Source organism: Sphaerodactylus townsendi, linkage group LG02 (assembly GCF_021028975.2).
Source record: "Sphaerodactylus townsendi isolate TG3544 linkage group LG02, MPM_Stown_v2.3, whole genome shotgun sequence".
Classification (NCBI taxonomy): domain Eukaryota; kingdom Metazoa; phylum Chordata; class Lepidosauria; order Squamata; family Sphaerodactylidae; genus Sphaerodactylus; species Sphaerodactylus townsendi.
This window is the reverse complement of record NC_059426.1, coordinates 134,529,108-134,555,946: the sequence shown is the minus strand read 5'-3', so window position 1 is coordinate 134,555,946 and position 26,839 is coordinate 134,529,108. Positions and strand designations below refer to the sequence as shown.

At 49.1% G+C, this 26,839-nt stretch overlaps 1 protein-coding gene across 5 annotated transcripts; it reads right to left on the bottom strand.

The window, feature by feature from the left end:
- Positions 1–2,031: 2,031 nt before the first annotated feature.
- On the bottom strand, positions 2,032–26,143 carry FOXG1 (forkhead box G1). 5 transcript variants are annotated; one of them, XR_007243521.1, is made up of 3 exons: positions 25,117–25,326; positions 22,953–24,730; positions 2,032–4,404 (listed from the first exon to the last, which is right to left on the bottom strand). XR_007243521.1 is itself a non-coding variant. In XM_048484835.1 (2 exons), exon 2 carries the CDS (start codon positions 24,585–24,587, stop codon positions 23,136–23,138), a length of 1,452 nt encoding a protein of 483 aa, XP_048340792.1. In that variant the 5' UTR covers positions 24,588–24,730; positions 25,427–26,143; the 3' UTR covers positions 21,982–23,135. The 5 variants fall into 5 exon arrangements, 3 of the variants coding, with proteins under 3 accessions (XP_048340792.1, XP_048340791.1, XP_048340789.1); XR_007243522.1 differs by lacking the exon at positions 2,032–4,404 and adding an exon at positions 21,982–22,316; XM_048484835.1 differs by lacking the exons at positions 2,032–4,404; positions 25,117–25,326 and adding an exon at positions 25,427–26,143 and having other exon boundaries at positions 21,982–24,730.
- Between the last annotated feature and the right edge of the window lie 696 nt (positions 26,144–26,839).

Sequence of the window (26,839 nt, the reverse complement as noted above, 5' to 3'; positions counted from 1 at the left end):
CTTTAGGTAGAATTCTTTGCAACGTATTGTAGACTAGGACACTGGAGCCAGTTATCATCTAAAACCCGACGGATCTTGCGTGGATCTGTATGCCACTGGCTTACTTATGAGCTCAGAGCTCCTTGAATAGGCCTCAGTACACCGCATCAAGCAAACAAGGCTGCCATCTGCGTGGAGAAGTTGCCCCAGCCTTCTAATGGGATGTCATTTTCCGGATGAGGTTATTTACCTCCATGCCAGGAAGAGCCTTCGGATGAAGGCTGGGTTAAAGGTAGAGGACCTGTCACTCCAAGCCTCTTTTCAACCCTACAGGCAAACCAGGAATTGTTAGTCTATCCCTTCCCCTTGAGATATGGAGATATCATTCCGGCTCCCCACTTCTAAACCAAAGTGACCAAGATCCAAATTTCCAAACTCATCAGGTGTCCTCCCCATCCCATCCCGTCCCATCCCATGAAAGAAACTGTGTCGGGGACTGTGTCATACTTACGGATTGACCACTTGGAGAGTCCTGACAGGAAGGTTAGGTGCTTCTCCATGCGCAACCTGGACAACACTAAAGTGCACCTTTACTCAGAGTAGACATGTCTACTAGGTGCAGTAAGAATTACTTTTTAGTAATTTCCTTTAGGAGCAGGGCAGCCTTGTTGCAGTTGTAAGGCAAATGTGTTGAGGACTGGAATATAAAGCGGCTCCATATACTGGGACTTTCAAGACAATTTAACTGGCATCTAGGTCTCCAAACACTTTTTCTTGGGAGTAAATTCTAAAAACCTCCACGCAGCTTACTACCTAGATCTGAATGGCATCTCTTTATTGGCACTCAAAGGTCAAGAACAAGGCTGAATCTGGGTGGGAGCGGCAGGGAAGCAGGTGCCCAGGCAGCAGGCAGAGAGGGGGTGACTGCATGTGGTGGGGGAGGCTCAACTGACCAGCAGAAATGGCTCATTCTTACTGCTACTAGGAGATGAGGGGGGAGAGGAGTGAATAAGAGATCCCAGGGCCCAGAGGGAAGTCCCAGCCCTTGGTAAAGCAGAAACTATGGCTGTTAGTTGGTTAAGACTGCTGAGCAAAGAGGAGGAGGAACTGAGGGTTCCTGAGGAGATGTTCAAAGATGTCAAGTTCTATATGGTGGGAGACACAGACCCCCAGGTAACCTTCCTTGACCTTGCTAATCTCCCTCCTTCCTCTGGCTAAGGCACCCAGGCTCTTCCACCTGCAGGAACTTCCAGTTCCTTGTCTTCCTCCCCGCCCCCTTCAAGGATCACATGTTCACAGTGGCAGTGGTAGACTTTGGGCATGGGAGATTGGGGGACGGTTGGGGGACTGGTGACTATTTACTGTTTAGAATGTCTGATGCACCCTCCTTTCTCACCCTCCTGCCTTGCACTTTGCTGCACCACTGCAAGCCCTAGAGCAGCCTGGAGTCAAAGGGAAGTGGGAGAATGGGCTCCTCTATTGCCCCTCCCTTTAAAACTGGGAGCTGTATTATGCTTGGTTTTTCCAAAGGCCACAAGTAGACCTGTTGCCTCATCTGATAGGCTTGGGCTTCCCCAAAGAGACTGATTTTAGACCTTGAGAAAGCAAGGGGGAGCAAGAACAGAGGGACTGGCCACTTGTGTTATGTGCCATCAAGTCATTTTTGACGCAAATGGAAGACCTCCAAAATGTCTTCTCATTAAAAGCCTTGCTCAGATCATGCAGATTGAGGGTCCTGGCTTCCTTTATTGAGTCAGTCCATCTCATTGCGGGTCTTCTTCCTTTCCTGCTGTCTTCAATGTTTCCTAGCATTTTTGTCTTTTCCAGTGAATCTTTCCCAGTGACTAAAATACATTAGTTTAGTCATTTTAGCTTTTGGTATTATAATTACCAGATAAAATACAGTCCCCCCAACACCCCTCCCCCCCCCCCACACACACACACACTTTTGTAAGGCTGTAACGGAGAATGAGTTGTGTTTGGGGTTTCCCAAGTCAAAATTATGTGTGCTGAATTTTAAAAAATATCCAGAAAAAGGAAAGGCTAAAAAACTTTTTCCTTCAATTGAGTTTTTATCCATGCAGAGGGACTGAGGGAATAGTCAAACTTTATAGATACTGTAATTATTAACAGTTCATAGAGGTCAATATAATTTATTCTATCAGCTATTTCTTCTATCTTCTATTAAAAGAGTTGTTGATTATATACAGATGTATAGATGTATATAGATGTATAGATGCATAGAATATATGGGGGTGTCATTTTGTACTTTTGCCCCCCTTAAAAATATAAATCTGACCCTGACAAAAATGCTTACATGGGGCACATTAGATTTTACTATCAGGATTTAAAACCTTTGCATTATTACTCAGATATAAGTCTCCCACTGCATTCAATAGCACTTACTCCCAACAGAGGAACCCCAAATGCAAGTCTCCTTCCTAACCCAGAACTTCTCCACGGCTGAAGTTGCCAAATAAAGATGAGGAGATGTAATTTTCTTACACATCACAAGCTTGGCTGGAAGTGAGTAGAGGAGACAAGGGTCACTATGCAAAGCAGAAGAGGGCAGAGCAGCTGGATGACCAGAGCAAGCAGCTGCTGGCCTGTTCCCTCCTTCACCCAAAATATGACTCGCAACTTGATAGGGAAGCCAGTCGGAAGAGTCCCTTCTCAGATTCTGTAAATGTCACACTGAGGTGGGGGAGGGGCAGACCAGATGAAAGCACCTCAGTCCTACCCCCCCCCCTCCTCCAGTCATTAAATGGAATTTTCTTCCAAGTAAACATGCCTAGAGTCAAGGTTGCGGGAAAGGCAAAGGAGCCACGTGGCTCCGCTATCAAAAGGGCCCCGCTGGGGTTCCAGAGGCGATGCATCTATGCAGCGGGTGCACGAGAAAGACAGGGAAAGCGAGAAAGAGAAGATTCATAAGGAATTGCCTGACCTGCTGTTGGGTATTTTCAAGAACATTGTGCTATAAAGCAGTGAATAAAACCATTTACTGAGATCCTGGTTTTAACGCTTCAGCAAAAAGCAGAAGTGCGAAAGAAATAAAGCGCATGGTCTGAGACTGCTGCGCGGCGGCTCTCGTCACCCGCCCTACAGGGTGCCCTTGAGAGCCAAGCGTGGAAAGCCAAGGAGGAGGGCAAGCCTTTTCTCACCTTCCCCAAATCTGCCTTTTAGAGCATCCGACACAGGGTGGGCCCACAGCCTTTCTGGCTGTGTCAGCAAAGAGTCCGGGGAAAGACCTTCGCTTTGCCCCCCACCCTCAAGGAAAAATCCAAAGGAAGCTGAACCACCACCATAGCTGATGTGAATGAAGTCCAGCCTCTCGGACAGTAGGAGCCATTGGAATGAATGAGGTCTGTAAAAAGAGCGATGTTACTCGGATTCAAACACCCGCCCATCCACTCGTCCTCAGTTTAGTACCCCCGCCCCCCAACAGCTTGCGTGTTCCTGGTTCAAGATGCCACTCAGTGCTGCGCGGTGCCCACATGATAACTGGCAGTGGCACCAGTAAGTCTGGAGAAAGGTGGGCCTCCAGTCAGTGAAGGTTGAGCTAAGCTTGCCGTTTAATCGTTGGTTTCGGATTCCCCGTCCCAGCCTCGGGGATGGTTATTGCCAGGATACACAGGTGGGGGGGGTGGGGATCATGTCTCTCCTTGGAAGATGGGTTGAGATAAAAAATATACTAAATGAAGAAATCAAAACAGAGGCGCTCCTCAAGCTTGTTCGATTGGGTTTGAGAAGAGGTAGGGCAAGGGTGGACCTAGCTAACCAATCAAATGTCAGTCCTAGACGGGGGAGACCACTGGGGGCTTTGGAGGTCAGCCATCGCGTCCCAGCATCACACAACCGTCGGAGTTGTCCCGGTGATCAAATAGGGAGAACCTGGCATCCCGGACAAAAGGGAATGCTGACAAGGGCATGTGGATCGACCGCGCTCTTCTTCCCTCGCCTCCGTTCCCCAGGCCGTCCCTCGTCTTTGAGCCGCCAGAGCAGGGATCCCCCCGCCCCCCACTAAACACACACACAAATGGGAGACCCGTCCTTTGACCCGTCAAGGCCGGCTTAAGACTCGAGGCTCACCTTCCCTTGTCATCTCCCCGCCGGGACATTGTATTAAAAACAATACCGAAAGAAAAGATAGGACATTCCCAAAGGACCATTGAAAGAAACGCATGTTTGTTGCCATTTATATCCCCTCGCAGATCCTTCCTCCGACGGTGCCCTTCAAAGACGAGCTTCTTCTCCGCAGTTCTTGTTTGATTGTCTCGCTGTTGCCCTCCCTTCCCACGGGACTTTGTGGCCGCCTTAATCCGTTCCTCTCCCACTGAACCGTTTCCTTCTTCCACAGGGGACCTTCTTCCAGCCTCCGCTGTCAATCTGGGCCCTTCTGCGCCTTCGCCTCTTCTGCCAGAGAATCTAAAAAGAGGAGAGAGCAGAGCCAGTAACAGGGACGGGTGCAACATTGCCCCACATCCTTAAGAGGAGGGGGGGGGGGTCAGGGAGGATGTGCTGGGTTCAGGTTTCTCCCCTGCTTGTGACTTGCTCTGAGCATGGCAAATTGGGACCCAGGGTGCTTCCCTCTAATCCCAGGCAAACAAAGATCAAAGCAAACGTGTGTAAAATAAATCCCTGCGAGCGTGCCACTAGAAAGAGGCAAAAGTCAGACCTCGGTGGATCTCCATGGATCCTCCACTTTTTAAAGGAGAACTCCACCCAAACCAGTATCACATCACTTGTGGAAGCCAGAGCTATGGACTACACGAGGAAGTCAAACATGAGGGGGGAGGAGCAGATCCCAACCTTTGAGGCTCTGTTGAGACAACCCGCTTCCAGTTTGGCCTTGTCAGCCTGCTGTGCCCCCCCCCCCGCCTCGATCTGGCTTGACTAGTTTCCCCCCAGTTGTGCAGGCTTGCCAGCTGAGGTAGCCAACCCCTGCCCCCTCCCCTTGCCCAACCAAGTAACATTGATGTCATATCCAGCCCTCATAACAAATTGGTTTGGCACCCCTGGACTAGACTACAGAAAACGTAGATGCAACAATGTATTGTCGAAGGCTTTCACGGCTGAATTCAACTGGTTATGTGGGTTATCCGGGATGTGTGGCTTTGGTCTGGTAGATCTTGTTCCTAACATTTCGACTTCTCTCTGTGATACACCTCTGAAGATGCCAGCCACAGGTGCAAGCGAAACATTAGGAACAAGATCTACCAGCCCACTGCCACACAGCCCGGAAAACCCACAGCAACCAATGGATGAAACACTTTGTGACACTGCAACAGTACTAAGGCACAGATGAATTCATATGACTTTTTTACACTGAAATAAAATTAAACCACCATCATACTGTAGACCATATCATAGTCTATAGGCAGCACCACAATGGCACAAAAACATGGTGGCAAAGCAAGGGTCCTAATTATTTTTGCACCATGTCACCCTGAAATCACATATCAGGGTGACATTTTGCACTGACAAAACCTGTTGACAAGAAAACTTACAGTTAAGCCTCCATGCATAATTGCCAACCCTCCCCACCCACCCTACCATCAAACAACCAATTTTTTTAAACCCAAAACCATTATTAGTTGACTGAAGGTGAGACAGATTATTGCTTTTCATGATGAATTTCATGGTCTCCATCTATTGGGATGATAGTCTACATTCACAGATAAGACCACCACACTTCCTTGGATATTTTTGCAGGTTGGCAGCATCCGTAATTTCCAGATGCAGTTCTTTACAGTGGAAGCTGTGGTGATATTTTAATACAAAGTTCATGTTCATGCAGACTTTGGGGGTCATTCCATTAACATTGGTGTAATCTTGTAACATATTTTGTGGAGCCCATTTAACCATCATGAAGCTCCAAAAAGATCAAAGTCTGTAATGTAGTGTTTGCATCTTGACAGTCCACTGATATTTTTGAGGTTCACTCTGTGGTCATGCACATGATGTGTGATTTGATGATGAGTTCAGGGTGACCAAACATAAACTGTGGCAGTGCCACAAGGTGTTCAACCTGGAATTTTTATGTTGCAAGCTATCACCAAGGACGGTGCATAAATAATGAATATGGGCTGACCAAGAAAACTGTAGATGCATGAATACTGTGGTACACTCTGTGACCATAGTCTTAAACATGGTATGTGATTTGACTGTGAGTTTGGGGTGTCCCAAAGCAAAATATTTGAGGATCCATGGTTCAGAACCAAGTTTTTGCAGCACAGTGTTGCCATAAAATCATGGGTTCATGGTTTCTGTGGTGCAAGCTATGTCCATGGACATGATATGTTATCTGATAGTGAGTTTGCAGTGACAGTGTGAAAATCTTGAGGATCCATAAGGATCTATAATTCAGAATCATGGTGTTTGCCATGGAGTCACCATGAAATTGTGGATCTATTGGGGGGGGGGGGTCCAAGCTGTGCCTATGGTCATGTTATGTGATCTGGTGGTGCATTTTATGGGGTGCCTCTTCAAAAATCCTGAAGACCAAAGAGGTTCCATGTTTTGGAACGATATTTTTGAGTCATGGCTTGCCACAGAATTGTAGATCCATGATTTTTTTTTGGTGCAAGCTGTGTCCATGGGCATGATATGTGATTTGATGATGAGTCTGGGGTGATCCAGTGCACAGACTTTGAGATCCATGGTTTAGAGCCATGTTTTTACACCATGGAAGCCGTGGACCCAAGGTATTTGTGAGCTGTGCTCACAGAAATGATATGCGATTTGAGGGTGAGTTCAGTGTGACATAGTGTAAAAAATCATGAGAATTCATGAGGATTTATGCGTTGCAACCATGTTTTTGAGCAGTTGCACCCCCACACACACACAGGCCCCTTCCGCACACGCAAAATAATGCATTTTCAAACCACTTTCACAACTGTTTGCAAGTGGAGTTTGCTATTCCGCACAGCTTCAAAGAGCACTGAAAGCAGTTTGAAAGTGCATTATTCTGCATGTGCGGAATGAGCCACACACACCCCAAAAAAGTCGATGAGTGATTTTGTGGTGCGGCTGATAGACTACGAGGTGGTCTTGCAGTATCATGATGGTCTCATTTCATTTCAATGTAGAGATCATATGACTTCATGAGGATCTGTTTAAAATAATCTGGATCCGATGTGGACTACTGATGCATACATTACACAGCAAGGTTTACAAGCAGGTCGCCTTTTCCTCCGCAATAGTTGATTAGTTTTAATTTGTGTGAAAATAACTGCGATTGTATATGGGTGCCTTTTGAACTCGAGTAAATATGTTTCATATCTGAGTGTAGGTTGAAAGTAACAATGCCAGAGTGTACAGGAAACTCCCGTTTGGAAATCTGGCCAGTCTGTTACAACCCGAGAATCTGAACAATGCGTTTCCTCGGAGGAGATCGATTGTTCGTCCACTCCTGACAACTCAACGAGGGTAGCAACCAAACCATCACTCCTCTCCGTCCTCCCGGGCGCCGAGAAGCCAAAAATAAAGATAAACGAATTTTTGGTCATTTGCCTTAATTTACCCTCGAGCCACACAGAGCAGCCCAAAGATAACGCTTTGAAAGGGCGCTGCGGCCTGGACTTGGGAAAAGAAGACCCATCACCCTTTTGGAGCTACTCACACAGAGCCCAGATGCTTCGGTTTATACCGCCCCGCCTTCCACCCTGATTTAACAATATTTACCATTGCAGATTGAAAGCGTTCTGGGCAGGGCTTTTGGAAGCCCCCAAAGCTCGTGCATTCCACGCTCAAGGCCGAAAAAGACAAACTCTGATGTCAGGATTTCAAGCTCTGTTAGGAAAAAGTCTTCCGAATGAAAGGTCACGTGTGCTGCTTCACTGAACCGGTTCACCTTGCTTGGCTGTGTGTAAATGAAAGGAGGGGGTTGCCAATTGCAGACAGTTTGAGAATAATTTATAGATTGTCTTTATTGTTGCTTGCTGTGGTCTTTATTTTTAAAAACACACACATTTTTGCGATCTAAACCAGCGGTTGGACCGACTGAATACTTTGAGCCCATATCTCTGCATGCCTTGTCCGAGTTTGTCCATGTCTACTTGGAAGTAAATCCTAGTGTGTTTAGTGGGGGCGATCCCACTCCCACCCAAGCCTGCAACGCAACGCGAATGTTTTTAGATTGAAATCCACCCCGCCTGCTTAAATCGTGTTTATCGAACTTCCTGCGGAGCGAATGCGCTGCTGACCTCCAGGGAACTCAGAAAGAGTTTAAAGGGTTGAAGAGAAAAGAACGGAGTATCAGACCGACTCAGAATTCCGCTCGGGCTTATTCAGTGGGGGCGTCCCAAGGAAGTGGCCCCAGGTAAACCCACAAGTGCCTCTAACTTTTCAGTGGGGGGGGGGCGGAGTGATAGAGAGAGTTGGGTGGGAGTTCAGCCAAGGCAGGGACCAAGAAAGAGCTTTAGTTCTAAACCTGGGAGGCCCACCTGGCCAGATCTCAGTCCCCGCCGTGCCTGCGGGATTCCCTTTTGGAACCTTTGCGGAAGAATCGAGGCGTGGGTGGGGGATCGTCCAGGTTTTCCACCTTCTTCCTTAGGAAAATTTCGGAGTCCGCCTTTTCTGCCGCCTGGGACACAGACTGCCTCTTTGCGGAAACGCTCAAGCCGACTGGACTGCCTGCAGAGGGGAAATCCGTGTTCCAAGGGCATTTGTTGAGGACTGTGGTTACCCCAACTGAAACTCCACTGAACTCAGAAAGCCTTACTTCCGAGTAAGCACTCGTAGGCCCCAGGTGCCCATCCAGTCCTCTTAACTCGCCGGTGAGGGTCAGTCTTGGGTGGCAAAAGATAGAGTTTTTGGACTTCAGCAACCCCCACAACAAACCTCTTCACGTGGAGAAGACGGGAATCCCGGCCTCCCGGCCCCTATCAAAACTTTTAAAGCGGTTGCCGGTTCCGACAGCCTTCTTTAAGGCTGAAGGATTGGGAGCAGCGCATATCGAAGTAAGGATGAATGGGAAGTGACTTCGCTTCGGGAAAGGGAAGGCGTGTGTCAGTTGGCGTATTCCCACTATTACAGTAAGAGGTCTGGGCCCAATGAGCATCCTTGAAAGGTGTGCATGGGGGGCGGGGGGGGGGAAGGTTCTCCCTGAAATCCAGGGGAGCGCAGTGAGAAAGTTATGAGGGGGAAAATAAAATACAATCGTCAAGGGCTTGTGTTAGGAAGGGAAGAGATATCGCCATCCAAAACAATTCTGCTTTGCAAAATACCAAAAGTTCAGATGAAGAAGCGGGACGGGATGATGTAGGACGTTATGAGCACCTTGAAGTTGGGGCGGAATAAATTGTGATGGGGGGGGGGGGGGGGTGCCGTCTAAAAACTCAAAGTGGCTTTGAAAAGGGGGGGAGTCAGGATACCCAAGCAAATTGTTCCTCCAACTTGCTAGGCCACTGGTAGATAAAAGTATCGGCCCAATCCAGAATATTTGCAAAGAGCGATTAGAACTAGAGACTCGAGGCGACTCTATCCTTGTCTGCTCAGGGGCAAATCCTTCTCAGGTGGATAGAATTTGCTGCCAGGTAAAAGAGCATAGAATTGTCACCTTCAGTTGGCTCCGCTGATTTCAGGTGTGACGAGCTCTGTCTGTTGGCATCAGCCCCGATTCACGTCCACCGCTAAGATTATTCTTCTACAGGGGCCTGTTTCCTTAGGAGGTTTTCAGCGAGCCAGCAGGGTTGCACCGTTATTTCCAAGCAATGCCCATTCTTCCCGACTGCATCAATGATCCCCGCCACACGTTTACACGCGCACCCCCTGCGCCATTTCACTGGGAGTTACTTCGAACGAGGATGAGGGCAAAACTGCAAAACTTCACGTGATTTCAGGCTTCTTACTAAGAGGTGGAGGTATCCTCCACCATCACCCCATGTGTTTGTTGGCAGGATTTCTATTCCGCCACTCGGTTTAGAAATTAGGTTTCGATGCGGCTCAAAGTCGTCAAGCGTTAGAGCCAGAAAAGACGCGGGGATCCGAAGAGACCCACATCCTTCTTATTCTTTTTCCATTTTTGTTCACTCACGCACGTTTCTTTAAATCTCCTCCAACCTTTGCCTTATCGTACTTCAGCACCCTAAGCTTCTCTCCTCCCCCCCCCCCGCCTCCCCCGTCCCCACCTCAGGGTATTTTGCTCTTTCTTGACCGCATGGGCTTTAGAGCCGAGCCACCAGAAAAGGCGACTGAGACCCTGAGACCTGAAAGCACAAGTTTGTCAATATAGTTTCAAACAGCAAGCAAATAAAGCAAGCAGGAGGTGGGCGGGTCCACCTCTAAAGGGGTTTCTCTACCTCGGAGGGGGTTTCTTTTTGAGTAATTGATGGCACCAGGCACTTGCGCGCCAATTTACATACACAGGTCTTGGAAGTTACTTCCACCAATACCCAAGAATTTTAATGGCAGCCCCAATCCTGCGCATGTCAGTTTGGATCGGAATCGGACTGAATTCAACTGGGATTGGGCCCTAGTCAGCATACACAGGGGTGGAGCCCGCCGCCACTCCAGCTGCTTGGAATCGGTGCCTAAACACAACACAAACCTCCATTTCAAACATATTCATCTTTGAAAAAGTCAACTCAGCGCAACCTACTCTCAGGTTGTGTCTGCTGAGCAAAAGAGACTGAACTTAGCAGCCTAACACCCCGACTCAAAAACACATTTAATTGGAAACAGTCCCGGTTGATCGTTAAACAAACAAGCGAGCCAGCCACCCTCGGCAACGTGCCTTTGGAAGTCTCACTGCACTCGGTAGGGCTTTACTCCCAAGTAAACCCACCCAGGATGTCAGTTGACTTGGTCGAATATAAGACCTTTCTCCCAAGAGGCTAGAGCCGTCGGTGTGAATTTTTGAGGGGAGAAAAAAAGGCTCAACACAAATAACACCCCAGATACCTGTTTGGCTTGCAAACGGTGCGGCTCTTTGTTGTTGTTGTTGTTGTTGTTCACTAACATTCAAGAAGATCACACTTACGCTCAGAAAATATTGTTAGTTTTCTTTATTGGGGAAAATTGGACTCCCGCGAGTTAGATCTGTGGTTTTTAGGGCCAGGATGGAAATTGGACTGACACCACTTTGCACTTTAACAATCGGATTTCGTCAGGGTACAAGTTGTTTGTTTAACCCGACAGCTCCGTGCACCCCGTCGCACGCTTTGCACACTCATTAAAACGATTATTCACGACCCGTCGAGTGTTTTCTGGTTCATTCACAGGAAAGATTTCGCCCTGGAGGATTCAAGCCTAGGCCGTCGGCTCTGCGGCTGGTGCGCGGGTCTCCCTCCGGCAGGTTGCAAAAGAGCGGGCTTTCCAAAATACCCAGACCCACCCCTCTCGGCCGGCCTCGGTTGCTACGAGCGGGCCCACAGAAGCCGCTCCAAAGACAGCCGCCGAACTGAGTTAGGGATCCTCACACGAGAAGAGAAGTTGGCTGGAAAGCCATAACTTAAGTTCGTGGCAACCGGCTTTAAGATCTGGGTGCAGACCCCGATCCAAGATCACCGCCCTATTCTAAGCCCAGTTTATTCAGAAGTGAGTGTCATTACTTTCCATAGGATGTGGTCCCAACTTTAGGCGTGCTTCGGATTTCTTTTAAGGAATCGCCAGTGAAAATGGATGGAGACTCACCAAGCTTGGCAAGCTCGGCAAAAACCGCAATGCCTCCACAATGCCTCGAATGCCTCCACAAGGCATTGTTTGGAGAAACGAACAACATATCTGAAATTGTTTAAGGGAGACTGGGTTGAAAAGTTTCGGGGGGGGGGGCAACTTGGAAGGAGTGTAAATATATAGAACAGACCAGGGTGGGGGCTGGGGGGGGGGAGGTGGTTTAAATCAATCTGCAGCCATAGCTGCTACACCGAGATGTGGCTGGCTGAAAAGCTCCCCATTTTAATATGTAGGGGCAATTCTGAGCTGAGAATTTATCTGCATCATCTTCCAGGTATATTATATTATATATATATATATATATATATATATATATATATATACACACACACACACACACACACCCTACACTACAATGTGGATGTGTGTGTATATATAAACACACACTCTTATGTCAGCGAGCGTTATTTAACTCCGCGTGCATAGGATCCGCGTGCATAGGATCGGGCTGCACAGCCCTTGGACGGAAAGTGCAGACGCCTCTGCCTGGAAGGCTTTATTTTTCACAAAATCGGAGGGAAACAATTTCAGCTACCAGGAGATTAACGTCCTGGCAGACCACGTCCTGTGCCGTTCGAAGTAGGCTCGAGCAGGGAAACAGAAAAGAGGCAGAAAATCCCCCGTGGGGACAATAACACGGTTGTTGCAAGCGCTTCTCTCGTAGGCCGCGGTCCTGAACTGCTTTTAACCTAAAAGGGAATCCTGTTCTCGGGTAATGGACCCGACGTGGGGCGACGCGAGAGGCTCATGCCTTGTCTAGATCATCTCTGCCGTCGAGGATCCTGAGATTATTCCCCAGCCCAGTAAAGAGAAACCCGATCTGGTTGACAGACCCGAGGTCCATCGATTGGCAGGCAGGCGCCCGGAATTCAGTCTCCGCAGCTTCCGAGAATACGGATCGGGCCATTTCCAAGGAACAACTGGCTCGCTGGCTGCCTTTGTATTATTATTTTACTAGCTTTTTTCGTTTGTCCATTCCTACCGGTCTGTCATTATATTTACCCCCCCCCCCCCAAAAAAAAAAAAAGCTTCCAAAGCTTCAGCGAGAGCGAAGGGCTGACTCTTTCCTTCAGTAGGATCGCGTCAAATAATTTGCTCCTACGTGCTCCGATGACAACCGTAAGGGATTCAAGAAGTAACCATCTTTCTCTTCCAAAGAGATTTCTTCGCCTGGGCTCTTCTTCCCTAAGCCCCAGCCAGCCAGGAAAGTCTCCAGACAAAAGACAACGAAATCTGCCCATAAATACTTAAACCTGGGCACAAATAAACACGCCAATCGATAGGAAGGCAGCCAACATTTGTTCTATTGATGGGGACACCATCGATTTTGCCCTGCCAACCTACACTCCGAACTATCTGGCAGGGCATTATTAGGATTTGAACGGCAGCGATTTTAATCAGTACCAAAAAAAAAAAGGATTCAAAGACCATCTTTTCCACCTGGATAGAGATCCTATCCTTCAAAGCACAATAGAGGGAATGTGAAAACATTTTGCGTTCGCAGAAACACAAAACTTTACGGCACGAAAACAAACAAACAACGAGGGAGGTTTAAACTCAAAGGATTCTCTAAATTCTGCAACAACAACAAAAGTAATCTGAATCGAACGCCAATTTTTCTTTCTCTCTCTCTATCCCTCTCTTTCTTGTAATACTAGTACTCAGAAAAATAAAGCCAAGCATCTTCTAGCCCTGGGAATTCTCTTTTCGGCATCCAAGAGAAGACAGGGTCTTCTCCGTTGTAAGACCTCAGTATTTTTGTTTTGTTTTCTTCCCAAAAGAACATTTAGAAACCTTCTGATTTTAAAAAAATTGCAAATGCTTTTAAGTGATTTTCCAAATGAAACAAATCCCTTGTTTTGCACTCAGCTACCGTTTGAACAGCAACACGAAAACTAGTAATTCTTCCCCCCCTCCCCCTTTTAAAAGGCAGGCTTACTATTGCCTCTGTTTGGATCCGTGGATCTTTCTATCTCCTAATAATAGTCATAGACATTAACTAGAAAACCATTCTGCGAAACCAGCCCGTAGCCGGCTTTCCACCTCTCTACATCTTATACAAGTTTCAAGATCCTAATACACAAAAAATGAGCGGGGGAAGGAGAATAAACAGAGAACTTTTCTAGAATGATTTTGAATCTGCCATCAAACACTAAAGTGCAGATCAAGAGCCCCCCCCCCCCCCCCCCCCACTCCTCCAAGTGTTGAGTTCCTTCCTTCTTTGCGCCTGCCAATTCCCTTTCAAGGAGTCAGTTTCTCTTTGCTGAGAAGTGCTGGATGAACATTTGAGACTTTTCGTAGGGGGCACGTTCGTATAATACATTGTACTTCTAATAGAAAACGATAACGATACTATTTAAAATATGGCTTTATGCAACTGATATTATAAATATAAATCACCAAACACAGAGCGAAGCCGGATCTAATTTTTCATAAGCTAGTCTCTTTCATACATTTTCTAGACTTGAAGCTAATAAATATCTCTGGCACTTATGACCAAGTAATGGACATGATCCAGTCAAACTTGAGCATTTTCGATGAAATGGAAGAAATATGCTGCTCAGTCCTAAGCATGTTCAGTCAAAAGTAAAAACAGCCAAAGTTCAATAGGACTATTCCCAGGTAGGTGTCCATAGAAATGCCATTTAAACCATTGTGCCTTGAAACTGAAATGGGTTTAACTTTGGCTGGACACTGTTTGGTACTTAGAGCCCAAACAAAATAGTACTTTCAGGAAAATAAGAGAGGAATTAGCACACTCCTAATTTATACTAAAACCAGAAGAAACCAGGAATCAATAGACATCACCAGTTCATTTTGTACTTTGGAAGAAGTAAGCCCAGTTTTAACTCATCAAGCCATTCTATAGGATAAAAAGGGATACATTTTCCCTTTCATATTTGCAAAGAGATCATGTCTGGCCTAGGCATTTACAAACAGTGTAATATAAAGTGTGAGTATGAGAGGAAGAGAATTGATTTGCCTGAATCATTTTGAACATTGTGTTAAATCATCCCACCCTTCTTCTACCCTTTGGCCTGCCGGTGGATGTTTCTCACTCTTGTGTGCTAGCCTAAAATTACTGTTATGGTTCAGGCTTGTGCGGGCCGAAAGGTGGTGTTGGTTGCATTTGTGTAACCTGTTCTCACATTGTTGTCATGGAAACACACCACAAACCTCCCACAACGCCTTTTACAGGGTGAACCACAGTGAAGGCCAAGCAGTTGAAAATAATAACAATAACAATAATAATCCCTCTGGAATAGATTCTAAACAAATTTATTTATATAAGTTTCCCTGACAGTGATTCACCTTCAATTTAGAGCAAAACGGTTTAAAGCCTGAAGTTTTGCCAGAAATGGATTTTGGATAGTGCTGCCAGGTTGGAGAATCAAAGAGGGCCTCCTGAAGCACACACCAATATGGAGGACATTGGTTTTAATTCTATTGGCTTTAATATAACATTCTTCAACAAAATTGCTTTTGGAGACTGATATATATTTGTTTTGCTGGAAGAACAAGGAAAAGATGCCTTTAAAAGATCTATAACTGGTTTTCCCCACAATTAGAAGACAAACGTTCAAAGATGTAAACGATGCAGTATGTAAACAGTAAAGAGATATCAAAGAGAGTCCAGTTTCTGGCACCTGAAAATCGAACGTCTGTTTGTGTTTGGAAGAGAGAGGAGGACCCTCCCGCCCCACAGGTTCCTTGCGCTTGGCAACAGCGCCCTCGCCTGGCGAATTGAAGAACTTCAGGACCATATTCTTAATCTTATATCCACACTGCGATTCTTCAAATTTCCAAGAAGGTGCCTTCCGTGCATTCTTGAAGCCAGATCCCTCACCTGTCTATCGCCCTACATTTATAGCCTATCTCTGTCCACCAGCGGAAGTAAGCTTTGCAAGACGGAGTCCGAGAAGGTGCACAATGTCATTTCCATCCCGAATGATCAAACTATCCAAATTAGAGTTTCACAACTAACCTGAAGCGTAGCGTTTCTCAAAGCCTGACTTCCTGAGATGTAAATGAACTAATTCACCCAGTTTCTAGAAAAATAATCACCATTAGGCCTACCTTCTCTCTGATACTAATTTCATTTTATATAAATTGCCTTAAAAGGGGGGGGGGGTGAACTTCACCTTTTACTATTTCCTGCAAAGAGAGATAAGCCTCTCAGCGCTTCATTATCGTTGGCTTTGATTGCGTTCAGCAGGTGTTTTGTCTTCTCTGCGTTTGGGTAACTCAAATTGCGGTATTAACGATTAATTATTTTCGTGAGATTACAAATTACAGGATCATGGGATTTTAAAAAAATTACATCGTGGAACTGAACATATTCCCAACCTTTTCTGCTCAATTTGAACATTTGGAATAATTTTAAATAAAAAAAATAAATATATATGCTAGCTAAAGAAACACTTGTGTCTCTGGAAATGATGAATTCCCGCCCCCTTCAAAAAAAACTTTAAACATCTCTGATGAAACTGCCCCGAGTCCCGACGCATTCCTTTTAACCACAAAGGTCAGGAATGGACCCAAAAGCTAAACGCCGGATTGACACACACACACACATACTCCCAATCCACAACAAAAGTAAACCGTATTACTGGGTTGCAGTTAATCACTATCTCAAGCCTAAGGCCAAATGCATTTCCAAGTTCGCCAGTTTAGGGATTCAACCTTGGCTTTTTTCAGAACACACATCTATTCCAAAGTAAGTTTGACAGTGAAACTTCCTGGCCCCAAGCCTCACTCGGAAATATGCTTCATCCAGCTAACAGGATATGTTTAAAAGTAAATACGGAAAACAATTCAGCCAAGCCAAAACATTCTCAAGTCCCACGGACTTGAAAACAGGTCAGTCACCCTCCCCCGCAGAATCAAAGGGACATCGAAGTGTTTCACCGGGCTTGGCTCGTGCGTATGTTTCAGAGGGAGACAGAAAACAACGTTTGACCAAAATATTTTTTAGCAACAGTGTCCGACGCATGGCAGAAATGCAGCTTGAAATTGCAAACTAAAGACACTGGCCACGGATTTTTCTGATCCGAAAAGAGTTCATTTTCTTGGCCTTAGTACCAGCTTGCAGTAAAAAGAAGACCTTTATTCTGACAGCGAAACTTGAAATGGAATAAAAACGTTACTCCCACTGGGCAGAATTCACCGAGAAACTCTTGCGGGCAGGCCTAACCGAAACAGCACTTTTCAAGGGGGTGGGAGTGGGTGGAGAGGAAGTGTACCTTCCCTTTGAAAAGGAAGAGGCCTGCGTGTGTCCTAGTACACACACATCTATAATACGCACGCACAATTGTTGCTTGCACACAAATACACACCGCTGCAGAATTATGTCCAATTGTTTGGCAGGAGAGTTAAACATGCAGGTCGCTGCCACTGAAATCTTCAAAGAGTTTAACTGCGTCTGTTTCAGATGCAGACTTCTTTGGGTAAGGCACCTTGCTTCTATTTAAAACGTGAGACTCGAACAGATTCACAGATTCTAACATTGGAGACCGCAGAGCAAAGGCTTTTTTTGTAATCAGACGTCCGGGTTTATTTCCAGAGACTTAGAAGGAAGAAAGGAACGATTCCGCACCCCACCCACCCCGCCCAATTAGATGAGTGTGAGAAACTCCGGGCAGCGGGACAGAAAATGGCACGGCGATCAAGCGCTCACTCACTCACCAGCTGGAAGAGGCTGAAGCAGTAAGGCGAAGAGGCGGGTTTGGTCCTTTCGGCTCCTTCGGCTCTCCGCCGCGGGTCAGTCTTCCCACCCCCTTTAAAAAAAGACAAACGAAAGAGTTTAGCAGGGGGATTTTGGAGGCTTTCCCTCCCCTTGGCTGCCTAGGCTGCTTTGGGCAATTGCGCAAAGCAGGAGTTCTTCTAGGGGGCTGCTCCCTGGCTCCGTAAGCCTTACTTGGACCGTGTGTGGGTTTCAGTATCATCGGCAGACAGAGATTTCTGGGGAAACTACTGGAACGAAGCTGTGTGTTTACAGAGAGCGTCAGCCGGGAGCTCAGCCCCGCTACCTGTCCAAGGGCTGTTCTCAGCCTTTCGCTGGCGGGAATCCAGGAGGGCGAATTCGCTTATTTGGGGGAGCGGGTGTCGGAGCAGGGGGTGGGGATCAGACACGGAGGTGGAAGCCTGTCAGCCCTGAGATAACGAGTCCCTGCCCGGGGGGGGGGGGAGGCGGCAGGGGAGAGGGAGAAGTCAGTAGCGAGGCGCCTGCTTAAAGTTTCACCTACCCTGCTGTTGCCGGGACGACTGGCGGAGGTCTTCGGACAGGTTTTCCTCCTGGAGGGTCCCCACTGCCTGCAGAGCAGTCAACAGCAGGTTCTCCGCCGAGGTAGGGGATCCGCCCTCTGGGCCCGGTCACCCGAAGCCAGCCCAAAGAGCCACAGCCAGTCTCGGAACCTCTAATGAGCGTCACCTTCCTTTCACGCTAAGCCGGAGCGCAGTCTCTTTCGGAGGGGGAGATCCCGCAGGCCACCGAGCCGTCCCCAAGGCCGCCTCCCGAATAAGCCACGGAAGGCCATGAAGCCGGAGGATGCCCACTTCCCCTCGGGTCGTGTCTACCAGCCTCCCCCCGCCCCCATGAGACCCTTTCACCGAAGGCAAAAAAAAGGGCTTCCCAAACCAAAGAAGGAGAGCAAAGGCAGCTACTGTAGAAATATGCATCGGGCAAATCCATCCATTGATATGCAAATCAGTCCACGAAGAAAGAAGATCATTAAAAGGGAAGAGAAAATCCGAGAGATTCCAAGCTTGGTACCCACGGGACTAAGATGAGAACCTCGGAAATCAAGGCCTTTGTCCAAGGTTCCCCCTCGGAAGCGGTTCTGGACTGACTTCCAAGAGAAGCGCAGAGCGAGTGGAACTGGAGCAAGAAAGGGCTTCAAGTTTCCGAGGTCAAAGAATTAAAAACCTGCGGTTGGGGAGAGAGGAGAGCGGCGAAGGCCTGAAAACCAATTTCAACTTCAAAAACACCCGAGCTGCTAGACCAGAGGACCCCTTTTGTTTTCCAAGGGATTTTTTTTTTAGTTGTCACCTATAAGATTATTTGGTTCACGATATTTGACTTAGCCGAGACAGATCGATACAGTCGACCCCACGAAAAGCGCTGTTGGCTTCTCAAAAGTGTCTGTACCGGCACCTTTCTAGGCCAGACGAGAACCCCTTTTGACGTGGGACCCTAAACGGGGGAAGGCCTGCAACTTTTGAACAGAAAGTTCCAGGCAGTCGAAGGTCTGAAAGCCAGAACGTGAATGCCTGAGGCCAGCGGCGAAAGGAAGGAGCTTATTGGAAGAAACCCTTGGGCGCATTCAGGGGTCCAACGTCTCCATTATCGGAGGAGCTTTAAAAATTTTTACAATAATTTGGGGGTGCTTAAAGAGGATCGCACGTCCAGCCTAAATTAATTTGAATCAAACAAACCCAATCCTAAATAGCTGGAGCAGTTGGCAAAGATATTTGCAACGCTCTCCATCTAAAGTTCCCTGTTGTATAAGAAAGGTATAATAAAAACGTATCGACAGCACATTCATAGTTAATTCATAGTTAATTCATTATTGTTCGGGGTCATAATAAGAAGTCAGTGGCGGTAGTGTTGTGATGACACCTTTTTATTTAAAAAAATGCTTTCTGGATTTCAGGTACAAACGCTTTTGGGGGAAACCAAAGCAAAATGGAATTAGATGGGGACACGCCAGTAGTGCTCCGAATTCCAGCCCATGGGGTGGAGAAGGATACCTGTCAGACCTCTAGAAAGAGCCAATGGGGTAGGTGGTCCCACCAGAGACAAAGGCAAGAAGTTGCAGTCTTCTGGGAAGAAACAGGGCCGTCCCATGGATTAGACCCTTCTTCCTAGTTTTGAAAAGAAAGCACATCAAAATAAAACGCCGCTCCCAAACAAACTTTGCAAAAACTGGAAACGAGTTTGATGAACTCTTCAGCTCGAGTTCTCCCTTCTCGATGTACAGGCTGCCTTCTTCCCCCGGCCCAGGCCACCTGAAGCGGAGCACAAGCCTCGGGGAAGCCACGAGCCCAGCAGCTCCATCTTCCCCTCCCTTCGACCGCCCTTGGGGTGGCCTGGGCGGCGGAGGCGAGCCCCAACCCCAGGGTCACCTTGGTCGCGCAAAGCACGCCGTGGAAACGCGGCTGTCCCATAGAGGACGGGCTCTCCACCGCGCGCACCTACGGAGTGCTTATTAAGCACAGCGGGGGGGGGGGATTGGAGTACATTTCTGCCTTTGATCCTACTTGCAGTTAGTGCTCCCCCCCCCCCTTGCGCAAAAAACTTGCGCACTTTCAGGACGTATTCAGACCAGTGCTTGGGGTTTCTTTACTTTCTCCTTATCTGTGCCGCGCAGCCACAGGGATCGCCAGGCTGCTGGATTCCCCCCCCCCCCGCGTCCCGTGGCAAGTGCTAAATAATACATCAGCCCCTTTGTCAGATGCGCCACCAGACGCCTCTCCTCTCTGGCTCCGCTTCGGCAAATGTTACCGAACTGGAACTCCATGTTGGAAACCGGCACAGATTTTTTCCCTTTTGCCCCCGTTCGGCGCTTGGTTGCCGGAAGCCCAAAGCACCGATGTGTAGGACTCCCCTCCCACCTTTCTTTTGAAAAGAAACATCGTTTCAAATGGTGGGCCGGTCTTTCGGGGTTCCCTGGCTTTCCAAGGACCTGACCTTGTGGGCTTTCCTCTGCCTTGCTGAGAGGCGCGCTCAGGTTGAATTTCGCGGTATACTACGAAAGTCTCCGCAACTCTGCCGCCCTCCACTTTCTCCCCCGCACCCCCATTTTCCCTCTGAACCTTTTCAAGGCCCCTTTCCTTCCGTCTGATTTCCACCATCTCTGTCTCTCCCCCACCTCCTCCTTGTCTCCCACCCAAATCAGCACTGCCCCATCTGCTCCCATCAGTCGCCTTGATAATTTCTCCCTCCCTCCCTCCCTCTCTTTTCTTTCTGAACACTCCTCGCTAAGGAGGTGGCTGGCAACATGTCTGGGAAAGAGATTCTTCTCTCTTTTTGCCTTCTTATTATGAGAAAGAGCCGGCTTATTGCATTACTGCCCAACGCTTGGAAAAGTCCGCCATTGTAACAAATGAACAACTTGTCCTCCACGGACTCGCTGCGGGATCCAATTAACTAGGAAACTCTCAGCGGCGCAGGTTAGCCGGCGATTGGCAAGCCTGGCTCCCCTTCCTCCTCAAATTCTTCCCAGACCGGATGCCTCTTTCTTTTTCCTCCCCTCCCGGCCCATTTCAGCCCCCAAACGCCCTTCTCCTCAAAATAAGAAGATCGAGCAGCCGGCAAACGAAGGAGACTTTTCAGACCAGTTTCAAACCGGCAACTGGGAATTCAGTTAAAAGGCTCTGGAGAACAGGATATATATATATATATATTTAATCAACAGCGTTCACTGCCATGGCAAAGCACTTGGGGGGGGGGGGAGGCGAAACTCTGGCACAGTTCATGACATCACTGCAGCGCTTACCTCCCCCCCCCCTTTTAAGGTTTTTTAAATGGAGGGGTATAGGCCACAAGGGGAGGGAGAGAGAACCTCATTGCAAATGGATGTTTGCAGCATTAAAAGTCACTGTCCTTTTAAACCAAGTCACGAAATATGGGGAAAGAGTTATGTTTATATACATATATAACACATTCATACGCACATGGGGCTACGGGGAGGGGGCCGAATGCCGATTTCAGTTCGCCTGTGTCCCTAGCTAGCTATTTGCTCCTCAAAAAAAAGGGGGGGGGGGAACCACCTTGGCGCTTTCAGCCGCTCCTTAAACAAATTGATTGAAAAATATTCCCTCACTCCCTTGCAAATATATTAAAGATAGCAGCACGTCCCATTGAAATCCATATGGTTGAGAAAGAAATAAGAGGGGTGGGGGTGGGGAATCGGATTGATATATAAGCCTGGAGCTATTGGACGGTTTACCCAGAGCAAGGAGAAGGCAGAACTGTGTTTTTTTTGGGAGAGGGGGGGAAGCCACCCACACAACTAAAACATTAAAAGGAGTAGGTTTCAAATTCAAATGCTAAAGAGGAAGAATTCTCCCTCCTGGTTGGGTTAGCTAGGCCCGTTTTAAGGCAACCTGTGCAAAAAAAGAAACCCCTGAATTTAAAATTGCATCTGTGTCAGTGGGGAGATGTGCCCCTCCTTTTAAAATCGAGAATAAGATTTTAGGTAGGTTTTAGGGCCAAGCAAGGAGCAGTTTTTGATGTCCGAGGGCCTAAACATTAGGGGTCAACTGCAGGTCCCTCCAGTTCGGATGTTGCTCCTGCTCGATAAAAGAGACAAAAGAACTATCCAGTATATATGAATTTAGCCTATTCTTTTTATTTCTGCGTGTTCATAGTAAACATTTTTTTTGTAAGTGACAAACACGGGCATATGACCACAGTATCACAATCAAGATTTTTTTTAAGACGACATTAACAATCACTCAAATTTATGCGGCATTTGCGCAACACAGGTTACATATTTGCAAGGTTTACCTATAAGTACAATAGGTATTAACATTTCACTACATTAAAAAAAATAAAGGTGACCGGTTAGTGACCACATACATCAAAATATACACAACACAAACTGAAGGCAATTCATGATTATTTTTTTGTCCCCTCGGATTCATTGGAATGGGCAGTGCTGCAAAAAAAAAAAAGACCCTGAAATGTTGTCGCTCTGTTATGTTTCTTTTTTTAAAGAGCATTTTGTACACCGAATGCATTTTCTAAAACCCAATCTTTGGTCTAAAAGTAAACAAAGGGGGTGGGGGGTGGGAGATGGGCTCTATTCAAAAGTGGAGGACAAAAGAATCCGGATCAGGATGTATCTCACGGGCTACTTTTGCCGAATGGTTCAGCTTCAGCACAAACGACAAGTTTGCATGGCGTTGATCAATTTAGTCTTTTTATTATTATTATTTTTATATTTTAAAATTTTCATGGTCTGCATCCACCGACATATCCATGATAACTTATAATACTGCAAACATGGAAAATCTGGCGGCTCGGAGTGCGAGAAACGCGTCATGGTCAGAAGTCGAAATGGCGAAATAAAATAAAATAAAAGCAGTCACTAGTTAGATACACGTTCTACTAGATTTTTCCCCCCTCTCCCATCCCAACTGCGTCGTCTACAATGTATCCCCCCCCCCTCCCCATATTTGCACATCGCTGACTCGCCTCGCTTGGTTGGAATAATAAACAACCCTAAAGACTGAACAAACGTACAGAAAAATGGGGGTGGGGGTGGTGGGGGGGGTAACTTAATAAAAAATACCTGGACTTTTTTTTTCCTGGGTGAGTTTTTACGTCTGTTTTGTTTTTGTTTTGTTCCTTTTATACTCTCTTGCTCGCTCTCTCGCTCTCGCTCGCTCGCTCTCTCGCTCTTTCGTCCCCGTCATCCTGTACAACGCAAAGGTGTGTAAAATGTTCACTTACAGTCTCAGCCATCCCCGGAAGGTTAATGTATTAACGGGTTGGAGGACGAGCCCTGATTCTGGTGCGTGAAATAATCGGACAAGCCCCCCGACAGTCCGGTGGTGAAGCTGGGCAGCGAAGGTCTTAGGGACTCGCAGGGCAGCGTGGAGGGCGCTTGCGGCGAGGTGGACGAGGAGGCGGCCCGGGCCGTCATGGCACTGCTGCTCTGCGAGGTCATGGACGGGTGGGGGACGTGGGGGAAAAAGTAACTGGTCTGCCCGGCGGCCAGCAGGTTGACCGAGCAGGGGTTGAGCGAGTAGGTGCCCGAGCAGGGCACGGAGAGGCCGCAGGGCACGGAGGCGGCCAGGGCGGCGGCGGTGAGGTGGTGGGTGGCGTAGGGGATCTCGCCGTTGACCAGCCTGTCCACGCTGAGCCCGTTGGAGGCCGAGAAGGAGTGGTTGTTGCCCAGCGAGTTCTGGGTCAGGACCGAGCTGTAGGGCATGGGGTGGCTGGGGTACGCCGAGGCCGTCCCGTTGTAGCTCAGAGCGCTGCTGGCCCGCGGGTGGTGGAGGGACAGGAAGGGCGACATGGGCCAGTACAGGGAGCCCGCGCGGTCCATGAAGGTCAGGCCGGTGGAGGTGAGCCGGGCGCCCCGCTTGAAGGCCAGCTTGGCCCGCGAGGTGGTGGAGCGCCGGCGCAGCTTGCCGGTGGTGCCGCCGATGAAGACGTCGTCGCTGGACGGGTCCAGCATCCAGTAGTTGCCCTTGCCGGGGTCGTCGTAGTGGCGGGGCACCTTGACGAAGCACTTGTTGAGCGAGAGGTTGTGGCGGATGGAGTTCTGCCAGCCCTGCTTGTTCTCCCGGTAGTAGGGGAAGTTCTTCATGATGAACTCGTAGATGCCGTTGAGGGTCAAGCGCTTCTCCGGGCTCTGCCGGATGGCCATCATGATCAGCGCGTTGTAGCTGAAGGGCGGCTTCTCGTACTTGCCGTTCTTCTTCTCGCCTTCCTTGCCCCCGCCGTCACCCCCGCCGCCTTCCTTGCCCCCCTCGGGCACCCCCTTCTTCTCCTCCGACGGGCTCTTCTCCTTGTCCACCAGCTCGGCGCCCGAGCCGGGTTCCCCTTTGCCGGCCAAGAGGTCCCCTTTGGCCACCACCTCCAGAGGACCTGAGCTGGTGGCTGCCCCGGACGCCGCCGCCGAGCCGGCCACGCCGACCCCGACTCCGACCCCCACCCCGGGGGGCTGCAGAAGGAGATGACTCTTGTCCTCGTCGTCGTCGTCCTCTGCCGAGGCGGCTCGCTGGGGCTGCTGCGGCTGCTGCTGCTGGGGGTGGTGGTGATGGTGGTGGTGGTGGTGGTGATGGTGGTGCGGATGGTGGTTGTTGTGGTGGTGGCTGTGGTTGTTGTCGTTCTGGACGGCTTCGGGCACCAGGCTGTTGATGCTGAAGGACGACTTGGGCAGCATTTTCACTTCCTTCCTATCGCCCATGTCCAACATCACACTCGCGCCGGAGGGGGAAAGTTGCACGGGCGGGAGGCGGGCAGGGAGGCGCTGCCGGGTCGCTCCGGGAGGAAGATTGTAGAGGCGCCGCGACGGGAGCAGCAGCAGCAGCCGGGCACTTCCACCGCCGGCTCCGGCGCCTGGCAAGGCATGTAGTAAGGACAGGAACAGCCGGCGAAGGAAGGGAAAAGACCAGAGGCACCTAGTGAGGAAGTGCGCGCCAATGCACCGGGAGGGGGGGGGAGGCGCGCGGGGGGGGGCAAAGCCTCCCACCTCCGAAAAAGAGGGGAAAAAGAGCTTCCCAGAGGGGAGGAAAATCGACGGCCCCCTCTCAGCCTCAGGCACCCCGAGTCTCTCTGTCCAAAACTACTTCATGGTGCCCGAAACCCCCCTATTCCACCCGAGCAAGGAGGGGGGGGGGGGCGCCGCCGGGGCTGTGGATCGGAGCAGCCGAGACAGCTTTAGCGACAATTAATTTCAGAGCTACAGACACACACCAGGGCTGTAAAAAAATTTTTGGTTTAACCTTTCCCACCGGCCGTCCAATCAGAGCCCTCGGCGTGCAGGCACGTCTCCCCCTCGGCCATCCAATCAGCGCGCCTTTCTCTCCTCTTCCCCTCGCGCTTTCCACTGCTTTCTTCCTTTTCACCCTTCCCAGCCCTACCGGGGGCGCAGGGATACCGCAGTGGTGGGGCGAATCACCGAGGCAGGTTACCTTTCCGGCTTCCTGCTCCCTTCCCTTGGCCCCTCCTTCCCGTGCCACAGGCGACCCCCGACCCCAACTGGGTCCCCGCGGGCCCCAACCCGGCAGCAGGCAGTGGGGTTGGATCACCTACCTGTCCCGCCACCGAGCCGAGGGAGGCAGCTTTGCCGGCGTCCTTATTTGTTTATTGAACTTTCCTGTTGGGAGGGGAGAGGAAACGAGAGCCGAGGAGGGAAGGGAAGGCGCACTACTTTGCGGCACCGACAGCGCCGTCTGGGTGAGGCTTCGCTTGCTGGGCCTCTGGCACCGGCTTCCTCCATTGGCTTGGCTGGCATTCCGTTCAAGGGAGAGCGCGTGGGGGGGGGGGGAGGAGGGAGGAGGCGAGCAGGGGACCCGCTGGATGGGATTTCCTATTCTGGCTGGTTGTCAGCTTTAATACCGGAAGAGGGGGTGGGGCGGGGCGGGGGGAGAGTTCACCGAGGGCACCGCCGGTCCTTATCTGTCTTGCAAGACGCCATCTGGACGGGCGGCCTGGGGAAAAGAAGCCACCTACCGGCGACCTCCGTTGGCTTCTGGTCCATTCCGACGCTCGCCGGCCAAGCGGACCTTTGCTGGGCTTGCCAGTCCCTGCAAGGAGGGGCTTAAAAAGGCCTCGCTCTAAATAAATAAATAAGCGCCAGGTAACCGCTCTTCCTTCGCTTCTTTAACCCTCTCCTCTCCGCACTCCCCCCCCCCCCTCCCATGCGCTCCTGCAGTCCGCTAGTGCGTCTCGAAATCTCTCCGTCGTCTGTCCGCGGAGGCCGATCCTGGGGCGTGGGTTCGACTCCACCGCGTTGCCGCTCCGGCGTGCAGACTCGCGGCCTCCTTCGCGGGCGGCGGGGGGGGGGGGGGCTCCTCGCCAAGTTCAAGTTTTATTGGCTTCGGGAATGGAGTGAGGCGTCTGTCTCCCGTGGAAATCAAGTCCTACGCAGGTGCACCCTAGGCATGTTTACTCGGAAGTAGGGCACACTTTGTACAATGTGACTGGCTTCCAGATAAATGTACACGGTATTCCAGGCTTAAAATGTTCTTTTGAATACCAAAGACAAACGTGGGCAGGACTCCTTTTAATTATTCTCATTACCTCCCACCCCTCTCTTGCACAGAACATATGCGCTCTCTCCCTCTCCCCCAAGTGAAAATATGTAGCTCCTGTTATTTTCAGTTTGTTGAGATTTCACCTTACCTGCATTTTGCGTTTGAATATTGCTGTGATAATTTAGGTGGTGGTTGCAGAACTGAACCTTGATTGTAGCGCTGAATCGTCTCCATAATATTGTTTACATTATTTGATAGCAGAATACAGACAAGCCTGGACGACCACCATTTTCTTGGGAGGAGGCAGGGATTCAGTGATAATCATCGGCATCAAATCATTACCACAGGATGAAATAAACTGCTTTTGGGGGAGGGGGAAGCAAAAAAGCAAAGAGCCAAATTTCGGTGGGGGGGACGGGAGGGAGGGAGAAATATCTGCCTTGAATTTAAACCCAAATCGTATCATATT

Coding starts and splice junctions, on each gene's coding strand:
- FOXG1 (XM_048484832.1), bottom strand. CDS start 25,177: ATGGCCGAGGGGGAGACGTGCCTGCACGCCGAGGGCTCTGATTGGACG. Junction 24,731..25,116: donor TTGGACGGCCGGTGGGAAAG/GTTAAACCAAAA, acceptor ATGCCTTGCCAG/GCGCCGGAGCCGGCGGTGGA.